At 37.8% G+C, this 17,439-nt stretch overlaps 1 protein-coding gene across 6 annotated transcripts in view; it reads left to right on the top strand.

Annotated features, from left to right (window-relative positions):
* Positions 1-1,170: 1,170 nt before the first annotated feature.
* The window catches only part of QTGAL (queuosine-tRNA galactosyltransferase), a 185,979-nt gene continuing 169,710 nt past the window's right edge, over positions 1,171-17,439 (top strand). For 3 of the 6 annotated variants that reach the window (XR_015794688.1, XM_088133457.1, XM_088133456.1), the window contains exons 1-4: positions 1,175-2,163; positions 4,474-4,590; positions 4,711-4,810; positions 12,549-12,613. Coding sequence is in view for 3 of the 6 variants with exons in the window: in XM_088133457.1 (XP_087989583.1) it covers positions 1,966-2,163; positions 4,474-4,590; positions 4,711-4,810; positions 12,549-12,613 (480 nt within the window). In the remaining 3 variants the exon portion in view is untranslated. Of the gene's footprint in view, positions 2,164-4,473; positions 4,591-4,710; positions 4,811-12,548; positions 12,614-17,439 lie in introns of all 6 variants that reach the window. The other 3 variants (XR_015794690.1, XR_015794689.1, XM_088133458.1) reach the window with 3 other exon arrangements.

The raw sequence follows: 17,439 nt of genomic DNA, 5'->3' as shown, positions 1-17,439 counted from the left end.
GAAACATCATGAGAGTAGCCAATACTGAAAACAAAGGTCATAACAAGAAATGTTAGGGTTTCTTTCTGATAACTAATGTGAAAACTTCCGTGCATGTGACCATACACATTATATTTTTTTATTGTATTTAATACTTGTATTTTATTTTTTTATTATTTATGTTTTTAATTGATTTTAAATTGTTTTGTTGTGAACCGCCCAGAGTCTCTCCTTGTGGGGGAGTTGGGTGGTGATATAAATTTGACATAAATAAATAAATAAATAAATAAATGCATACTGAAACATCCAACAAAACGTGGAAAATCAGTAAGGCAGATAAAGTTTGTTTGTTTATTGATTGACTGAATTTATATAGCGGCCCATCTCACACAAAGTGACTCTGGGCAATGTACAACAAGTTACCAGGCATCCAGTATAAACCACCACCACCACCACCACATGCATATCAATAAGTATTTTAAAATAATCTTACTCCATGCATTAATAAAAAATACCTAAATTTTAACATGGATTTATTAAAACAACATTTTGGTTATTTATTTATTGAATTTATAATAGCCGCCCATCTCAAGTACATTACTCTGGGTGACGAACAATCATTAAGAACAAAATAAAGACAATGTAACAAAATTATAAATAACATAAACAGCAGCCAGGAAAAGATAACCAACAGTAACAGTAATCATTCACAACAATTAATAAACCAAGGAACTGGCTTACCCACACCAACATTCCTAGACATATATGTTAGCTTTGAGATTGAAAACAAAAACTTCAAATACTAATGAAGTCCAATATATCTGGAGGGCACCTGGTTGGGGAAAGAGTTTTAATTGATGGACTAGAAGGAAAAAACAGTGGCGGGTGGTGATCGAAAGAGTAGGAAGGAACATGGATCTGTCCGAGGGAGGAAGAGAAGGCTTTTAAAAATGCCGAATGGGAGATGAGGCAATTGTTTAGTTTATTATATCAGTCAAAACCTTGGCATATATATGGCGTGATCTCTCGGAGAGTTAGGATCTGGCTGAAGTCGCACATTGCGCTACATATTGGGGTTTCTTTGGTATAGCGTGTTCTGTGATTAACCTCTGGGGTTTATTTAACAATCCCTGTTAAATAACCATGACTACAGCAACACATGCACGCTCCCAGCAAAGTGCCTCTGGATATAGGCGCGGTGCTCGACGCCGCTGACCTGTCTTTGGGAAGAGAATGATCACGTGCGAAGGGCTGCTTTTCTTTTGAAGAGATTCCTACGGGAAACAAGTAATAACGAGAGCAGTGAAGGGGCACACATCTAAGAAGCATACCACCTTTGCCGGATAGCAATTCCCTCCCAGCAACTTTCCACGTTCCGGTAACCCGCATCACGTCCCCTCGCCCCACCTCCCCCGACTCTGGCTCTTCCGAAAGCGCGCTCGCTGCCTTTGGAGCGGCGACGGAACGATGCGGCCGCGCTTGGCCCCTCCCTGCTGCCGCTCTAGCCTGCTCTCTCTATTCTTCCGTGGAATCGCGTAGCCGAGCGCGTGGCTGCTCCGTTCTGGCGCCCGCAAAAGAGGGGGGACCGGGCAGCTCCAAGAGCAAAAGACACGCACCAGGAAGGAAAGGCTAACTTAAACCACTGCACCCACCGACCTTTCTTCTGCCCGCCCTCTGTTTCCTGCTGTGTGGGCCTCTTCCTCTTTCTGTCCCCCCTCCCCTTTCTTCGGTTTACAGTATTGGTTTCACCCTCTCTTCTGAGCTTCACTTGATCTTTTCTAGGGCTTCTTTTTCATCAGGATATTAATGTGCACCTATATAATCTCAATTTATAGCAGACCCTGAGAGAGAGAGAGGGAAAAAAAAAAACGTTTTACCACCCCGATGCTAATTCTCGCTTGTGAGATGTCACATTCTGTTAGTTTGCATTTCTGCTTTTATATCTGTCCTGTGTTGGTTTATTTTTTTCTGAATTTATAATTACAAATGGATTGCTCTGAAACAGTCTGTCAGGAAGCTGGTAAATTGCCTCCCCTTTTACAAGACAATGTCTGTGCAAATGATCCTGGACTTGCCAAGCAAGACCATTCACACAGTCCATCACCTCCTTTCTTCAGCGGCACTCAATTGAAGTCTGTTGTTCCTTTAAATAGGAAAGTAGGAGGAAGCAGTAGGATTCAGGTGGTATGTTCTATTATCTTCCATATTGGCTGTTAATGACTGGTTTTGTGCGGAAATATCAATATATATATATATGACTTCAAGTATATGTAGGATTGTGAACTACCATTGATCAAGAAAAAGTTACATCCCTAGCTGCAGGGCCTTACTGGCAGGCTAATCAAGAAGGATGTAGAAGTGGTTGCAGTCATTACTTTAGTCCTTTCTTTTAGGCATGCTAATGGAGCAAGATGTATACTAAGAACAGAACTAAGTATTAGCTACAAATGTGTGTTATACTGACAACAATGGGATACATTTTGTGTGTGTATTTTCAGGCTCAAAGCCACTTCAAAATAGAGAAGAGTGTGCTTAATCTTTTCCCTGCCTATTTTTTTACAGTACTGTAGAGTACAGCATTTGTAATTTTGTCATATGCATATTTATATAATGTTTAATTAGTTCCTAATCAGCTTCTTAAAGTAACTTCAAAATTTCTACTTGTTAAGACTTAGTGTTCACCTTCTTTCTACTGTAAGTGGAAGCACCTAGAATTAGAATTAGAAAAAGCAAACCAGAGAGTTTTGAGACTACAAGGAAGGAAGGAAGGAAGGAAGGAAGGAAAGATCCTGCAACTAGCTTTGTATTTTTGCCAAGAAAACAATATGGATGTGTCCATGTAGTAACCAGGAGCTGAGCTCAACTTAAGACAGACTTTTTTCCATTTATATCTGTGCCATGACACAAATGATTTGTCTTTTGTGCCTTAAACCATGGTGTGAGAACCATGTGTAGAATACTGTAGACGCCTAGGAACTACTCATTGGGAATCTGTATTTTCCCCATGCATTAAATATTGTTTTAAAATAATACATTCATTTAAAACTTCCGTGTGGTTGTTTTTAAAATGTGTATTGCTTGGGAATCCAAACTCTTAAGCTGACTAATCTTACCTGTGGTGGTGGGAGCTGTAGGGAAAGGGATCTGGAGGATACCAGTCTATGGAGGTTCTTAATATTTGCTAAACTTCCTGAGAGCCTTGGTAACCTGCCAAAATGCTTGCCTGCTGTGACCCTATGCTTCTTTTGACATGTTGGGAGGGTAGAGCCTTCCCTTTTGATGCGCTTAGCTTTAAAGGTCCTTGAAACATCTTGAAAGCACAGCATGAGGTCAAAGGCCATCCTCGTGACCTCTCTCCAGTTCAGACTACAAGGATGATGGAGCTTGTCTGTGTTATGCTAAATTGTGGATGCCGAGTGCCTCTAAAACCCAGGGCAATTATAAGCATAATCTTCTGTTCTGAGGTCCAAGTTCAGTGGAACAAAAGAGTTAATCACACTTGCTAGAAGGGAAAAGTGTGTACACCATGGCATTTTGGGATGCAGATTGATTGACTCCTTACATATCCACTGCTTTTCTTATGAGATAGATTCTTATCTCTTAAGACATGCATGTTCATATTGCATTTTCTCAAAGTCTGTAAGTACTTATTTACTAGAATAAGTATAATTTAGCTCAGAATAATATAGTTGCTTATGTCCTTCAAAAGCTTTTTTTTTTAATCAAAGTGTGATGGTAATTAAACTACATGTTAAATGTTGATAATGCTACCAGCAATGTTACACATGAGTGGAAGATGTCTTTGTACTTGAATGTAGTGCTATTGTAGTTTTAACACAGGAGCTCTGACTGTAACTGGAGAGTTACAAAATTTGGAATTAATTTATAATGACCTGTGTTGTTATTAGCTTTTGCAGAACAATCTCTGATTTTGATTGATGCAGGTTGGGGACATTAAAATTAAAAAAACCTGCTTGAGCCTTTTAATTATTTGCTCCAGATTTATTTTGATTTGGGGTGGGATAGTCAAGTTCTGCACACTGTACTTTGCACAAAGTAACTTTTGGGGAGGGTTCACTATCTTCAGCTCTTGAATGGAAGGTGGGATATAAATCTAGTAAATATATACGTATATGAATATATTAAGTCTTTTGAATACTGCAGCTATATATGGGATTAGATTCAGATAGTGCTGCTCTTTGTTGATCTCAGGTAGGCAAGTGTGTCCCCAAATCAACTCTGATAATAAATTGAAGTAATAGGGAACCAAGACATGCTTGGGGAGATAGAAGAGACTAGAATAAGGGAACGACAGTAACACTGGAGGAACATTAATCTTGCTTTCACCAATTTTAATAAGGGAAAAGGAGCCATCTCTGCTCAGAGATCATAGCTCTTAAGCAAATATAATAAAAATGTGTTTGTTTAAATCAGGCAACAAGAGTGATAATGCAGCATATTGATGTTACATTAATGTATTTTTATTCACTGTAGTCTGTAATTCTGCCAGTCTACAATGCTGAGTCCTGGCTGGATGAATGTCTCAAGTCTGTTCTGGATCAAGACTTCCAAGGTTCTATTGAACTCTCTGTCTTTAATGATGCTAGCAAGGTATGTAGATTTATAATAATCTGTTTCTAGTTTTACTGTACTACTATAATTTGAATACCAGTTATGGTTAATTTGTTTAATGTTTAAAAGTTAAACTTTTTTGGTGCTTTTTCTTACCAGGACAATTCTATAAATATAATTAAAAAATGGAAGATTTTGTTGGAAGAAGCAGGCATTCGGGTAGTGCTTGGAGAAAATTATTCATCTCAGCCACGTGGAGGTAGGAACTTTAAAAATACAGGTGTAACGTATTTTCCTTAGCATGGCAAATTAAGAGATAATTTAGATATATGAGTATAGTTACACAGTACAAATATATTATACATGAGCTATGTGCTGGGAAATCAGCCTCCTGGCTCTTTCTTTGGTCTTCCCTAATATAATGGCTGTTGAAGAAACTAGGGCTTGTTAAGTAGGACCATTTGAGGGTCCTCCTGGACTTGCAGTTCCTATTCAAGGAATTGGTGGTCGGGTAGCTAGGAGGGCTTTTGCACAGCTTTGTGTTGTGTGCCAGTTGTGCCCTTACCTGGACCAGAAAGCTCTTCTTACGGTTACCATGGTTTAGTCACCTCCTGAGTGGACTGCTGCAATGCACTTTACATGAGACTGCCCTCAAAGAGCATCCAGAAGGTGCAGCTGGTTCAAAATATGGTGGCATGTGAGCACCCTTTAATGTGTGCAAGTTGCACCTCTGCACCATTAGCTGCATTGGTTGCCAGTATGCTTCTAAGTGTAGTTCAGGTGCTGGTTGTGCTTCACGGCATAGGACTCAGTTATCTGCAGGATTGCTTCTCCTTGATCATTTCTATCCATCCCATTAGATCTGGCAGAAGAGGCATGTTATGGGTCATGTCAGTTAAAGAAAGTGATCTGGTAGGATTCAGGAAGAGAGCCTGTTGTGGCAGTGTGATTGAAGCCTACCTGTTTATCAAAATAAATCTCTTCTCAGAATTTGACATACTAAGCATTTTATGGCTGCTGTATTAACAAGTTTTATTAAATTCAATTGACTAGGTATATTTCCAAATAAAAATTGAAAACCAATTAGTATCAGTTTGATGCATTTAGAAATCCACTGTAAATCACTCTGACTTGCCTGGCAAAAAATTGAATATTTTGTATCTTAAATTTCTGGAAATTTATCCCTGTTTTTTTGTTTTCTTGTCAGTTTTCAATATGCATTTCAGAAACAAATAATGTCTATTCTTTATCAAGTACTGTATAAGGTATAGCTTGGTTGAAATGACCAGAAAAGAAAAAGCCACTGCCTTTGTGGCAGACTGGGAAGAAGCCAGCCTGGTTGTATGCTAGACTGAAAAGTATGAATAATGTTAAATTTGTGATCCCAGCCAAAACAAATAGCTCTGGTGTTGTTGGAATAGGCTGGAAAGTAACGAATTCAAGTTGAATTGCCAAGTCTAACCACTCTAGAATGGAGAGCAGTTCACTGGGGTATGAACTGTGAATGGTTTGTATTGAGTTTTAAAATTGGTGTACTTTTTGGAGAGATTGCTAAAACAAAAAAGACAAGAGAAAGAATAAATTGCATTTAGGAAATGCCTCATTTGTTTTCCATAATAAATTCCTAGGCACCTTTATTAAGAAAGTTTTAATTTGTTTCCCCTTTCAATTTCAGTAAGTTTATAAACACTTTATGTGATATATAATACAATCTGGATTGCCTTTTTCCATTAAGATTATTTGGAAATTGCAGGTAAAAGAAAAGCCTGAAAATGTGCTTCGCTTATCATTTCTCTCTTTCTCTCCCGCACACATATCTTTGTATAACTATGTATATATCTTCACAGTTTGTATATATTCTATTTATGAGAAAGGAAAACCTGACTTTAAGATGATCCACTCCCCACAGATGAAGAACAGGTAGAAGAAAATTATTTATAAACATAGACAAACATATTGTGCGGTGCCCTGTTTTCTCAATGTGTCAGCCTGGCTATTCAACTCTTTAACTCAGTCCTGTAGGTATTTTTTTTCCTAATAATTATGTACATATGTGTACTGCTGGAGCCACACTCCAGAAACTGGCAGGGCCAGAAAAAAATAACATCGACTGAAGTTAATATCTACTGAATAAAATAACTTGCCTGTAAAATAAGGTACCCCAATTATAAAATTAATTCACTTCCCATCTGCGTATTCCAACCATTCTTTCTCTCACAACTCACTCTCATAGATAGGAACATTCAAACGTGCATGAGTGTGTATGCATACACATACATATACACACACACGCACTAATTTTCATCCATCCATCCAAGCCAAAACAACAACAACAAACCAAAACAAGAACAAAAGGGTCAAGGTGGGATGGGGTGGGATGGGATAGGATGGGATGGGATAGGATAATGGGTAGCTGTGTAAGGAAGAGAAGGGGACACAAAAGTGGGAATAAAAGTGGATGAAGATGAGGCAAGGGAAAGAGAATGGAGCAGGGAATGAAAGAAAAGTGAGAGAAGATCTATTTAGGCATAACAGTAAGGGTTAACATGTAGTAGGCAAATAACTCATCCCAGGGAATACCTAATCTAATGGATCCATTGTTTTTCAGCAATCTAATCACTTGACACCCCCACCTTATGTAAAAAACCTTGTTTTCCTACTTGTAAACACTCTGTGTAATGTGTATGTGCTCCCAAGCCTGCAGGGATAATTGCACTTCACATAGCACATCGTTCATTTCATTTCATTTCATTTTTTTACTTTCTGCACTGCTCCAGTCAGAAGACACTTGAGTGCTTTACCGTATGCCTACAATAATAGAGTTAAAAAAGTGAAACAAAGCCACAAGGAAACAAAAGACACCCACCACATACTGGTCTCACTACATCCCCAAAGTGTGCCCCTATCTTGGCACATTCAGTACTCCCTTGTGGAAATAGAGGTAACAATCCCAGGACCTTTTCTGTTGTGGGTTTGGAGCCCAGAAATTTTAAGGAGAATTGACACTACGGTTTCACTATTCGATTTTAAGTACATACAGTGCCCCACAAAGTTGGGCCTGGATCATTCATAACAGCCATAATTGTTTGTGGCGTCTTTTGGCTTAGCATGATTATCATTACTAATCTTCTAGCATTACTTGAGTGCTACTAGTGAAGCTTGTCCAGCAAGCTACTGTTATAAAATAGCAACAAATAATGTAGCTTAGCATTAAAAGTGCACCAGCCACTTCTCTCAAAACTCCCCTCTTCCAAAGTCATGTTGCTTTATGAGAAATGACATTTGGGATTTTATAACATATATTTTTAATTCTGTCATGGGATTATAAAACAGTGATGGTGGAAGTTTTTTAATACTAAAAAAAGATTTTTAGCCATTCTTTATAACATAATATGAACAAATTGTGAGAAATTTCCCAGTTTATCCATACACTAGCCTGTTCAAACATTCTGTCCAATTCTAATGTGATTAAGAACACAGATTATTAGATATGTTAAATACTTAAGGGAATTCAGATTAACTGTAACTTCCTTGAATTGGTCGATGATTCTTTAAATTCCCTCTGGGTTATTCCATATTTACTGCTTCATAAGCTTGGAACCCAATTCTTTAGAGATGTTCTAAAAATGGAACTTCTCTTAAAACCAGTTTAACACTTTTTAAAGTTGACTATTTATACATCTTCAGAAAAAAAAATGTTTTGTGATTTCTATGTTACTAGGCTTAGAAATTAATTTTTAAATCCTCCTTAAACTTTTGTCACAGTGGCATATTTTTTTAGAAAAATTCTAAAATGTATTTCTGCAAAATAGAAACCTATGATTTTTTTTTCTATTTACTTTACTCTGAATTTTCTCAGTCTTTGGTAAGTAAGTTGAGGAAGGGTGTATTTGAAAAGAGATTGCTGCAAATGAATCCTTTTCAATGAAGAATATGTGCATTTGAAGAGCCTGTTTAGCTGGAAACGTTGTTGATCCCTATATCCTTAGTGATTTACTTTGCTGTAGTTATGAGTAGTTAGCATGTGTAGAGGGTATTTCCTTTGAAACAAGCCCCTCTCCAGCCCCTGGGGATGAAACAATGTGACAGTCTTCACATCCCGTGTTTACACTGGATTAAGATTCATTTCTGGTTCTTTTCTGTCATGGAAAAGGAACAAGAAAAACAAAGGGGAAAACTCCCCACAAAAGAGAGGGTCAGTGCTTTTAAAGAAACTACCACAAAACTACTTCTTTCCAAGAGTGAGGAATGTTAATATCTCATGGGGTCTTAGGTTTTTACTCCTGTGGCCATGGCAACATGTTCTTTTCAGTAACGGAGCAGGCCTTACAAAATTGCAAAGGCCTGGCACAGACATTTGACTCTCCTCAGTACAGCAATATCACAATGCATTCCTTGCTCATGCCAAATGCAAGATTCATAGTACAAGTCCCGTTTTAAAGTTTTCGTACAGAATGAAATATCTGGAATCATTGTTGCCTTGATATCAAAAAAGGTTGCTGTGAGCAGCTGATGGCTAAATCGTTTAGTAACTTAAGCATCTTTTTCTACAACTTAATATCTTATTCTACAGCTATCTGCACTTGAACAGGTTGTTCTTCCTTTGCCCGAAATATCTTATTCTTCAATATCTTAATCTGTAACTATTTCACTTGAACAGGTTGTTTCTTTTTTGGCCCAAATATCTCATCACTGTCTTGCCTCTTTATTTTCATTTCAGTGTTTATTTTCATTAACAAAAATTTGTTTAAGAATTCTATTCTCCGTCCTTAAACCATGGTTATCATTTAAGCAGCATTACTTTCTGACATTACATTATGAACTCAGGACAACTCAATATGATAAGCATTTTTGACTGATTTATAATGCAATCAAATAGGGATCAGGTTAGCTATTAAGTGTTAGACAAAAAGATTTAAAATAATTTAATTATTCCCCCCTTTCATCTTAGGATATGCTGACCTGTAGGAATGATCTGTGGCTAAATTGTGCTTAAACCCAGCTTTATTTTACTTATTAGCTATAGAGGATATTTACTTACTATATAGGTGAATATTGAAATATTATATAATGAGGATGGAAAGAAAGAGATTGGATTATACTACTGCAGAATAATCTTCTGGAACAGTGACTACTCCATGGTAGGATTAGTTGTTCAACTCTAGTCTCTTCATTTTATTTTTTAGGAGATAATTATTCAAATTATGGATTCTTTTGGTGAACCTGCTGAAATCTGCAGAGGATATGGTAATGCTAGTTGTGGCAGCCACTGAATTGCTCAGATAGCTTTGATTTAGAGTCCGCTTCATTATAAAGTTCAACTATGATCTCAGTTCTATGAATTTCCCTCTTAAGTTGTCTAAATTGCTGTATGTACACAAGAAAGAAGTAATATCAGGCTTAGGGGAGCCCCAGTATTTATAGAAACACAAAATAAATATTTTTAGGGGAAAAAAACTTGTTTTCCCTCCTATGTAATAATCCAATGAATACTGAAGTGAGCATGCTCAATGGCCATGGAATGCAGGGTGGGAAAGGACACATACCATTTCACGGGATGAGAAAATCAAATAAAGTATATTGAACAGGACCCTGTGCAGTGTAAAAAAAGAATGCACCACTTATAGTCATTTTCCCACGTCTCCTGCACTGAGGATTTTACCCAGTGTGATAATGAAATATTTACAACCCCAAAGTTAGTTTGTAGAACACAGCATGTCAGCTTTGAGCTACACATGTTTTGGGGGTTGGACTAAAAACCTCCAAGATCTCTTCCAATCCTATGATTCTATGATTCTATTGTCACAACTACTTCTTTTTTCCTCTTACGTATATAGAATTTCAGGAAGGAAATATAATTTCATTCTCTTTTTAAATGTGTTTTAAGATACATGTGTTGAATTGATTGAAGAATTATTTTTCATTGATCTAGTGTATTTTTTTACTGTAGATAATAAAGAGTTCTCTGGGCAATGTATGAGTTAAAACATATTGTAAAAAAACCCAAACAAACTATGTAAAACAGCATAGAACAGCATAAAAAAACCTGAATGCAGAACAGTACACTAGGTATAGGATAAAATCACAATGAAGTGGCAAATAAACACTAATAGCTATCAAATAGGATATTTGAATTTTTACTTTACAATTTCAAAAACTGCAATTGTTATGCTTAGTGCTTGAACTATACCTTTTGTGCTTGTTTTGTAATGCATTTGGTGGACTTTTGTTGTTAAAATATTGAACTAAATGAATGCTTCAATTCCTTAGCTACACATAAAATCACAAGCTGAGGGGTCTTGTACTGTACTTGATACGAAGTTTAGGTTAGTTCATATATGAGTTATTTGGGCTTACTATATCAGATTCATTAGATTCCTAAGAGTAAAATAAAACTTTTTACCACCTTTGCTCCTTATATTCTTTTATATCATCATGTCCCTTTTTAAAAATCTTAATTCTGAACTCTGTGTATTTTTGTTTTCCCGTTACCCCTTCACTCTTCTCATTTCTTCTTTTCTCCATCTTCGCAGAGCATTTTGGGAGAGACAATGAACTATTTCTTCCATAGGATACATGCTTTCATAATTTTACTTTATTCAAGTGACAATTTTATTTTTGCCAAAGATCTTTGTAATACAGGCATACAGAATAAAAAAGGATATTAAAACTCATAATTTATTTATTCTAAAACCTATAAAATTAAATTTCAAACCAGGAAGCAGCTACAGAGCCTGCTCCACCAAGCCATCTTGCTTCCTGTGTTTCTTTTTTTATCCTAGCCTGCAGAAAAGATTTAAACTCAAGGTAGGCAAACCACAAACCAGCACTATCTGCCTTTTAAAAAAAGTAAAATCCAACAGTTTATTAGCTGTAGACAAGTATATGACAGCAGACATAGAACTAAGAAAAATGGTTCCTCTGAATATATGCTTTGTCCATTTTTAGTACCAGAACTGGAACTTACACCATCTTTTCTCAGATAAATCTGTTTTTATTCCCACCTTTTTGATTTTTGAGTCAAATAATTTTTTTTTAAAATTTTCATATCAAAAGCCATCAGGAGACAAAAATCTTTGTAGACATCTGTGTCTTAAACTAATAGATTCTAACCTATACATTATTGAATTTTGCAAGATTTTGACATTCTTGCCCAATATTTTGAAAGATTTCAGATGGAACACAAAAATCTTCTGAGATTTGGTTATCTCAAGATTTCAGATGCCTGTCTGTCTTTCTCCCCATCCTCCTCATATAAATAAATAAATAGCTTGTGCTGATGCCATTGGGGAAATCATTTTGGGTCACTGGGTGCTCACAAGCCTATGTTGCCAAACCCTGGATATAAACTGATTTGTAAATGCTTTGGATAATAATGCAACAGTCTATATAAATAGATTGGGAATTGCTGGCTTCCCATGGCATCTGAACCAGGTACAGTTAAACCTTGATTTAATGGAACATTTGAGTGGCAGGGGTGTCCATTCAATCTGAATCTATGCAATTAACATGATGTTACTTGCATATATAAATTAGTGGAATTAGTGTAAAATGCCAATTCCATAGTTACACAAATTATGTGCGTTGATGTAAATCATGTGAATTATGTCAATTGTATAAACTGCTTTGGAGATCATTGGCTTTGCCCACTGTTTGGAAGTGAGGTCTGAAGTAATTTTTTTCCTTTTGCATCTGAAGTCTGAATGGATTTCTGTAGAATCAAAACTTTATTATAATGCTTCCTTCAAAACACAGAAAGGGAGGGAAAGGATTTTTACTTCATATGTATGCAAATCAGGATTTATTTAGGGTGCTCAATCCAAACTGTAATTGCTTAATGAGTATATACTTCAGATCTATGTTGGAGAGAATGCTAATTTGTATAGGTATTTGGACTTACCTTTTAGAATTTAATTTAAAATTACCCAATTTCAAATATAAAAACATAAATTGCAGCTATTTTCATATACTGCATTGACTTTATATTTTGTCAACAGTGGGCTTTGCTAAAAATTGTGCAATTGATCAGAGCTCGGGAGAATACCTCTGCTTTCTGGACTCGGTAAGTTTTTTCTAGGAATCGTTTGTTATATGTATTATAAAAATGTATATTTTCAGCTGTCTTGTTCCTCCCTTTTTTATTATCATATGATTGTGGTTGATGGTTTTTGATAGCTTTATGTGTTTCATTTAGAAGTATTATTTGATACATTTTACAGCTATTTCTACATAGTCCCTTAGTTATTAAAATAGGGTTATAAAGGCTGTATAGTGTAACTAGAGGCGAAAGTTGCTGAGATTACCATAAACCTTTGGGTTATGTGCAAGTTGCGTCCATTGCTAGACCAGGAGGCATGCCTCACAGTCACTCATGACCTCGTTACCTCACGTTTGGATTACTGCAACATGTTCTACATGGGGCTGCCCTTGAAGAGCATTTGGAAGCTTCAACTGGCGCAAAATACGGCTGCTTGGGTAGTAAATGGTGCCCGATATACAGCACATGTAATACCACTATTACGGGAGCTGCATTGGTTACTGGTATGTTTCTGGGTGCAATTCAAGATGCTGGTTGTCATCTTTAAAGCTCTGCATGGCTTGGGACTGGGTTAACTAAGGGACCATCTTCTCCCAATAGTTTCTACCCATTCAGTTCAGTCTAGTAGATTGGGGATACTGCGGATCCCGTCAGCCAAGGAATGTCGACTGGCGGGGACCAGAAGACGTGTCTTCTCAGCAGTAGCCTCTGCCCTTTGGAACATTCTTCCTTTGGAGCTAGCCCCAACCCTGCTAGCCTTTCATGAGGCTTTAAAACCTGGCTATGTGCCTGAGGCTGGGGTCCCGAAAGCGTTAAGGGCCCCATTACCTGATTGCACTGTTGATTTTTATGTAATTTTTAGATAATTCTTGGCTGCCTGTATGTATAATTTTTAATTGTTTTAAAGGTTTTAATTATTGAAATTGTTTGTCACCTAAAGTCACTTGGATTGAGAGGGGCAGCTGTAGAAATTGCATAAATAAATAAATAGCTAGCTAGCTAGCTGGTGAGCCACACGTTTTTGGTCTCTGACTTAATGCTCAAAATGTAAGTGACCACTCCATTAATTTGGAACAGAGCTGCTGCATGTTATGAACTATGCCATTGCTTCAGGCATCATGTACTATAGTCTGTAAGACAATTTACTCAAAAGGTGCTCTCCAAATGATTTTGATTACTGTTTTGATTACCATAATTCCCATGGTTGATTATCCAACTGTTTGAACTTTTCCAACCCCTCCTCCTTATCCATACAATGTAGGATTTAAATATGGGGTCCCTCCACTCAGAGTCCAGTATCTTGGATAAAAATATAACTACTAGCACTGTGAGCAAGCTTGGTTGTGGCCCATGGGGCCAGCAACAACATTGCTACCTAATCCTCTCTCAGATTCTCAGAGCAGCAGAGGGGGGCTTAAATGGGTCTGTATGAATATTTCTGTTTAAATATTCAACACTGCAGGTAAGAGCTCCTACAAGTGGACCCAGAATTAATGAGCTCACATTTCCTAGGAGGATGAGTGCTTTAACTACAGCAACAAAGGATACCTTTTCTTTTCCTCCAGAGACCTTCTCTGTGTTGCTGCCAGAAGCATGTAAGAATTTGGCAATTAGGAGGAGGAGGCTAATCTAGCAGAAATGCTGTTTTTGGCAGAGATCTGCACTGGTTGTCTTGCCAGAATCATCTAGACCTCCCAGTGTGCTTTTCCTTCTTTTACCTTAAAGCAGCCATAACAATGGAAAGAACAAAACTAGAGAAAATTAATTTCTACTATAAGTTAACAAACAAATTTTATTGAACTGGCTGTTGGATTAGCCTACTGTATGAATGGTTAGTCAGTTCTGTATAGTTCTAACTTCAAATCCCTCCTTATCAAATATAAATTTGCATCAGGCATTTTGCGTCTCTTCAAGGATCCCTCTGTAGACGCTTCTATTGTAGTAATGTTATCATGAGCAGTTACTGTTACAGTTGTAGGGATGGCTCATCTATGTGATAAATGCATAGAGGTAGACATATTTAAACAGTTCAGTACTTTGGCAGATGCCCTTCAACTATTAGTTTTTGGCTTTGCTAATGCCACCTCTCAAGAGTTACCTAGTAAAGTTTCCTATAGTAAGCTTATTTAGCAAATCATGAAGAAATAATATTTTCTGCAGTCCTCTTGCCAGTTCATCAGTAAATACCTGTTAATCTAGGCTGCTTACTAGGAGCTAGCTGAATTGTTTGGCTAAGAAACTGGGATGTTAATCCAGGACAACAGGCATGTATTTATTTATTTACTTATTTATTTCCCCATTTCACTCTTTTTCTCCAGTACAACTTCAGAACTGAAAGTCAAGTTTGAGGACCTTCTATATTTTTAAACTTTTCTATATTTTGTCAATGGAGTGATTATTCTCCCTTGCATTAGCTAGCAGTGCTACTTAGTTTGGGGGTATCCTATCAAATGCTGGTACCCTGCCAAATCCTGGTTTTGCCACTTAATTTCAACAGTGTAATCTCAGATTGCTTGTGTAGCACAAATAGAGTGCCAGGAGATAGATTCTGTGTTGCCCATCTCTGACTGGGTAACAGCAACAATAGCCACTTTGGGAGATATAAAGGAGCATATGGGCTTTACGATACCCCATTTACTGGTATTCATAATCTGAATTTTATTCCCTGTCTATGGCTGCTTTTGGCTGTAGAGTTCTTTTGAGAGCGACAATATTGAAATGTTTGCTTCCTGGAAACTCTGCCTTCACAAATGCTCTCCATAAGGCTCAGGAGAAAACATAAATTATCTCTCTGCAAGTGTCTGTTTCCTGAATATCATGGAGAACATTTTCTTCCAAGATCATAAAAGAAAACTAAACTAAACAACAGCAGGATGGGGTCTGTGGTCATCATCATACATCAGGAGATTGGCAGATCCTCCCAAGAGTATGAGGGTTGTCTTTTTCTTTACTCATTTCTTCGGTTTGTTATCTGCGTTACCTATAGTGTTGTTCTGAGGTTTTTTAGATGATCTCTTTGACATCTGTCCTCCTGGGCGATTAAATTGAGAAGTTGGGTCTTGCCTACTTGTTCCAAAAGGAGATGCCATCCATCAGGTGATGAATGCTCTTTAAATATTTCTGTTTTCTCCTTTAGTGGAGAATGATTCTTCTGTTAATTTATCCGTAGCCATATGCCATTTTGCTTCTGCAAATACAGCAAGAGATATTTGATGTACTTAGGTCCTATGATCCTTGCTTTATCTGAACCACAAATTTGACTATTTTTCTTCTCTCATGGCTATCAAGTTAGTATAACAAGTTAACTAGAGCAAAGTGTGTTTGACAGTGAGACTATATTTATTAATCATCCTGAACTGTGGAGAAAATGCACCAGTAACAAGGAAGAAAGGGAAAATAAAATATTACAATTGCACAAAAGTAAACATGTTAACGGTATAGTACATTTAATTGTAGAGCACATTAGCAAACAAATATATTTTGAAAAATTTGGGGTCAATTGTTCTAAATCTTTGACTCTTCATATTCTTTCCTAGGTGTAAAGAGGGTGCAGTTCCTGGTTTGTAGTGACTATATCTCCCTTAGAGAAGCCAATTAGTATGATTTTTCTTAAAGTACCTGAACCTGTCAAGAGAGTGACAATCTTAAAGCAGTAATGCTTAGTCTCTCCTTGTCCTTGATTTTCCTTGTTGATCGTCAGTTTTTTAATTAATTAATTAATTAATACATACATACATGCATACATACATACAATTTATATGGCTGCCCATCTCAATGAGTGACTCTGGGCATCCAGAATTAAAATATATTAAAAGCAATAATAAACATAAACATTAAAATTAAAATTAAAGGCAGCCGAGAAACAAGAACCCAAATCACTAACACAGTCAAGAAGTGGGTCCCTGCAGAGAACCAGGTCTTTAGGGCTTTATGAAAGGCCACCAGAGTTGGGGCCACCCTGCTCTCCGGAGGGAGAATGTTCCATAAGGTGGGTACTACAGCAGAAAAGGTACGTCTTCTAGGCCCCTCCAACCAGCATTCTTTGGCCGATGGGACCCAAAGCATGCTCATCCTGCCTGACTGGACTGGATAGGTAGAAACAACTGGGGAGAGATGGTGCCTCAAGTAACCCAGTCCTAATGCCATGAAGGTGACAACCAGCACCTTGAGTTGCACCCAGAAGCACACTGACAACCAATGCAGCTCAACGAAGTAGTGGTGTTACATTTGCCAGGTAAATGGCTCCATTTACTACCTATGCTGCTGTGTTCTGCACCAGCTGAAGCTTCTGAATGCTCTTCAAGGGCAGCCCTATGTAGAGCGTATTGCAGTAATCCAGACAACAGGTCACGAGGGCATGAGAGTAGGGCCTCTTGGTCTAGGAAAGGCCGCAGCTGGTGCACAACCCAAAGGTGTGCAAAGGCCTTCCTAGTCATGGCTGCCACTGGCCCTTCAAGGAGGAGCCATGAGTCCAGGAGGACCTCCAGATTACACACCAGGTTGGTCTGAGGCAGTGCCACCCCATCCAAGGCCAATGATGGAAGGTTCCCAGCACCAGAAGGTCCAAACAACCAAAGCCGCTCAGTCTTGCTTATGTTGAGCCGAAGCCTGTTGTGCCCCATCCAGGCCCCCACAGCCTCCATACACTGGGGCAGGACATCCACAGCATCACTTAGGCAGCCTGGGGTGGAGATATAAAGCTTGGTGTCATCAGCATATTGGTAATACCTCACCCCAGTTTGTCAGATCACCTCACTCAGCGGCCTCATGTAGCTGTTAAACAGGAGGGGAGAAAGGACCAAGCCCTATGGCACCCCACAAAATAGGGTCTGCAACCGAACTACTTTCCC

This window comes from Python bivittatus, unplaced genomic scaffold (genome assembly GCF_059951505.1).
Source record: "Python bivittatus isolate LINGU-HERP-01145 unplaced genomic scaffold, Pbiv_v1 ctg000080_np1212, whole genome shotgun sequence".
NCBI lineage: Eukaryota > Metazoa > Chordata > Lepidosauria > Squamata > Pythonidae > Python > Python bivittatus.
This window is presented reverse-complemented; position numbering and strand designations above follow the sequence as displayed.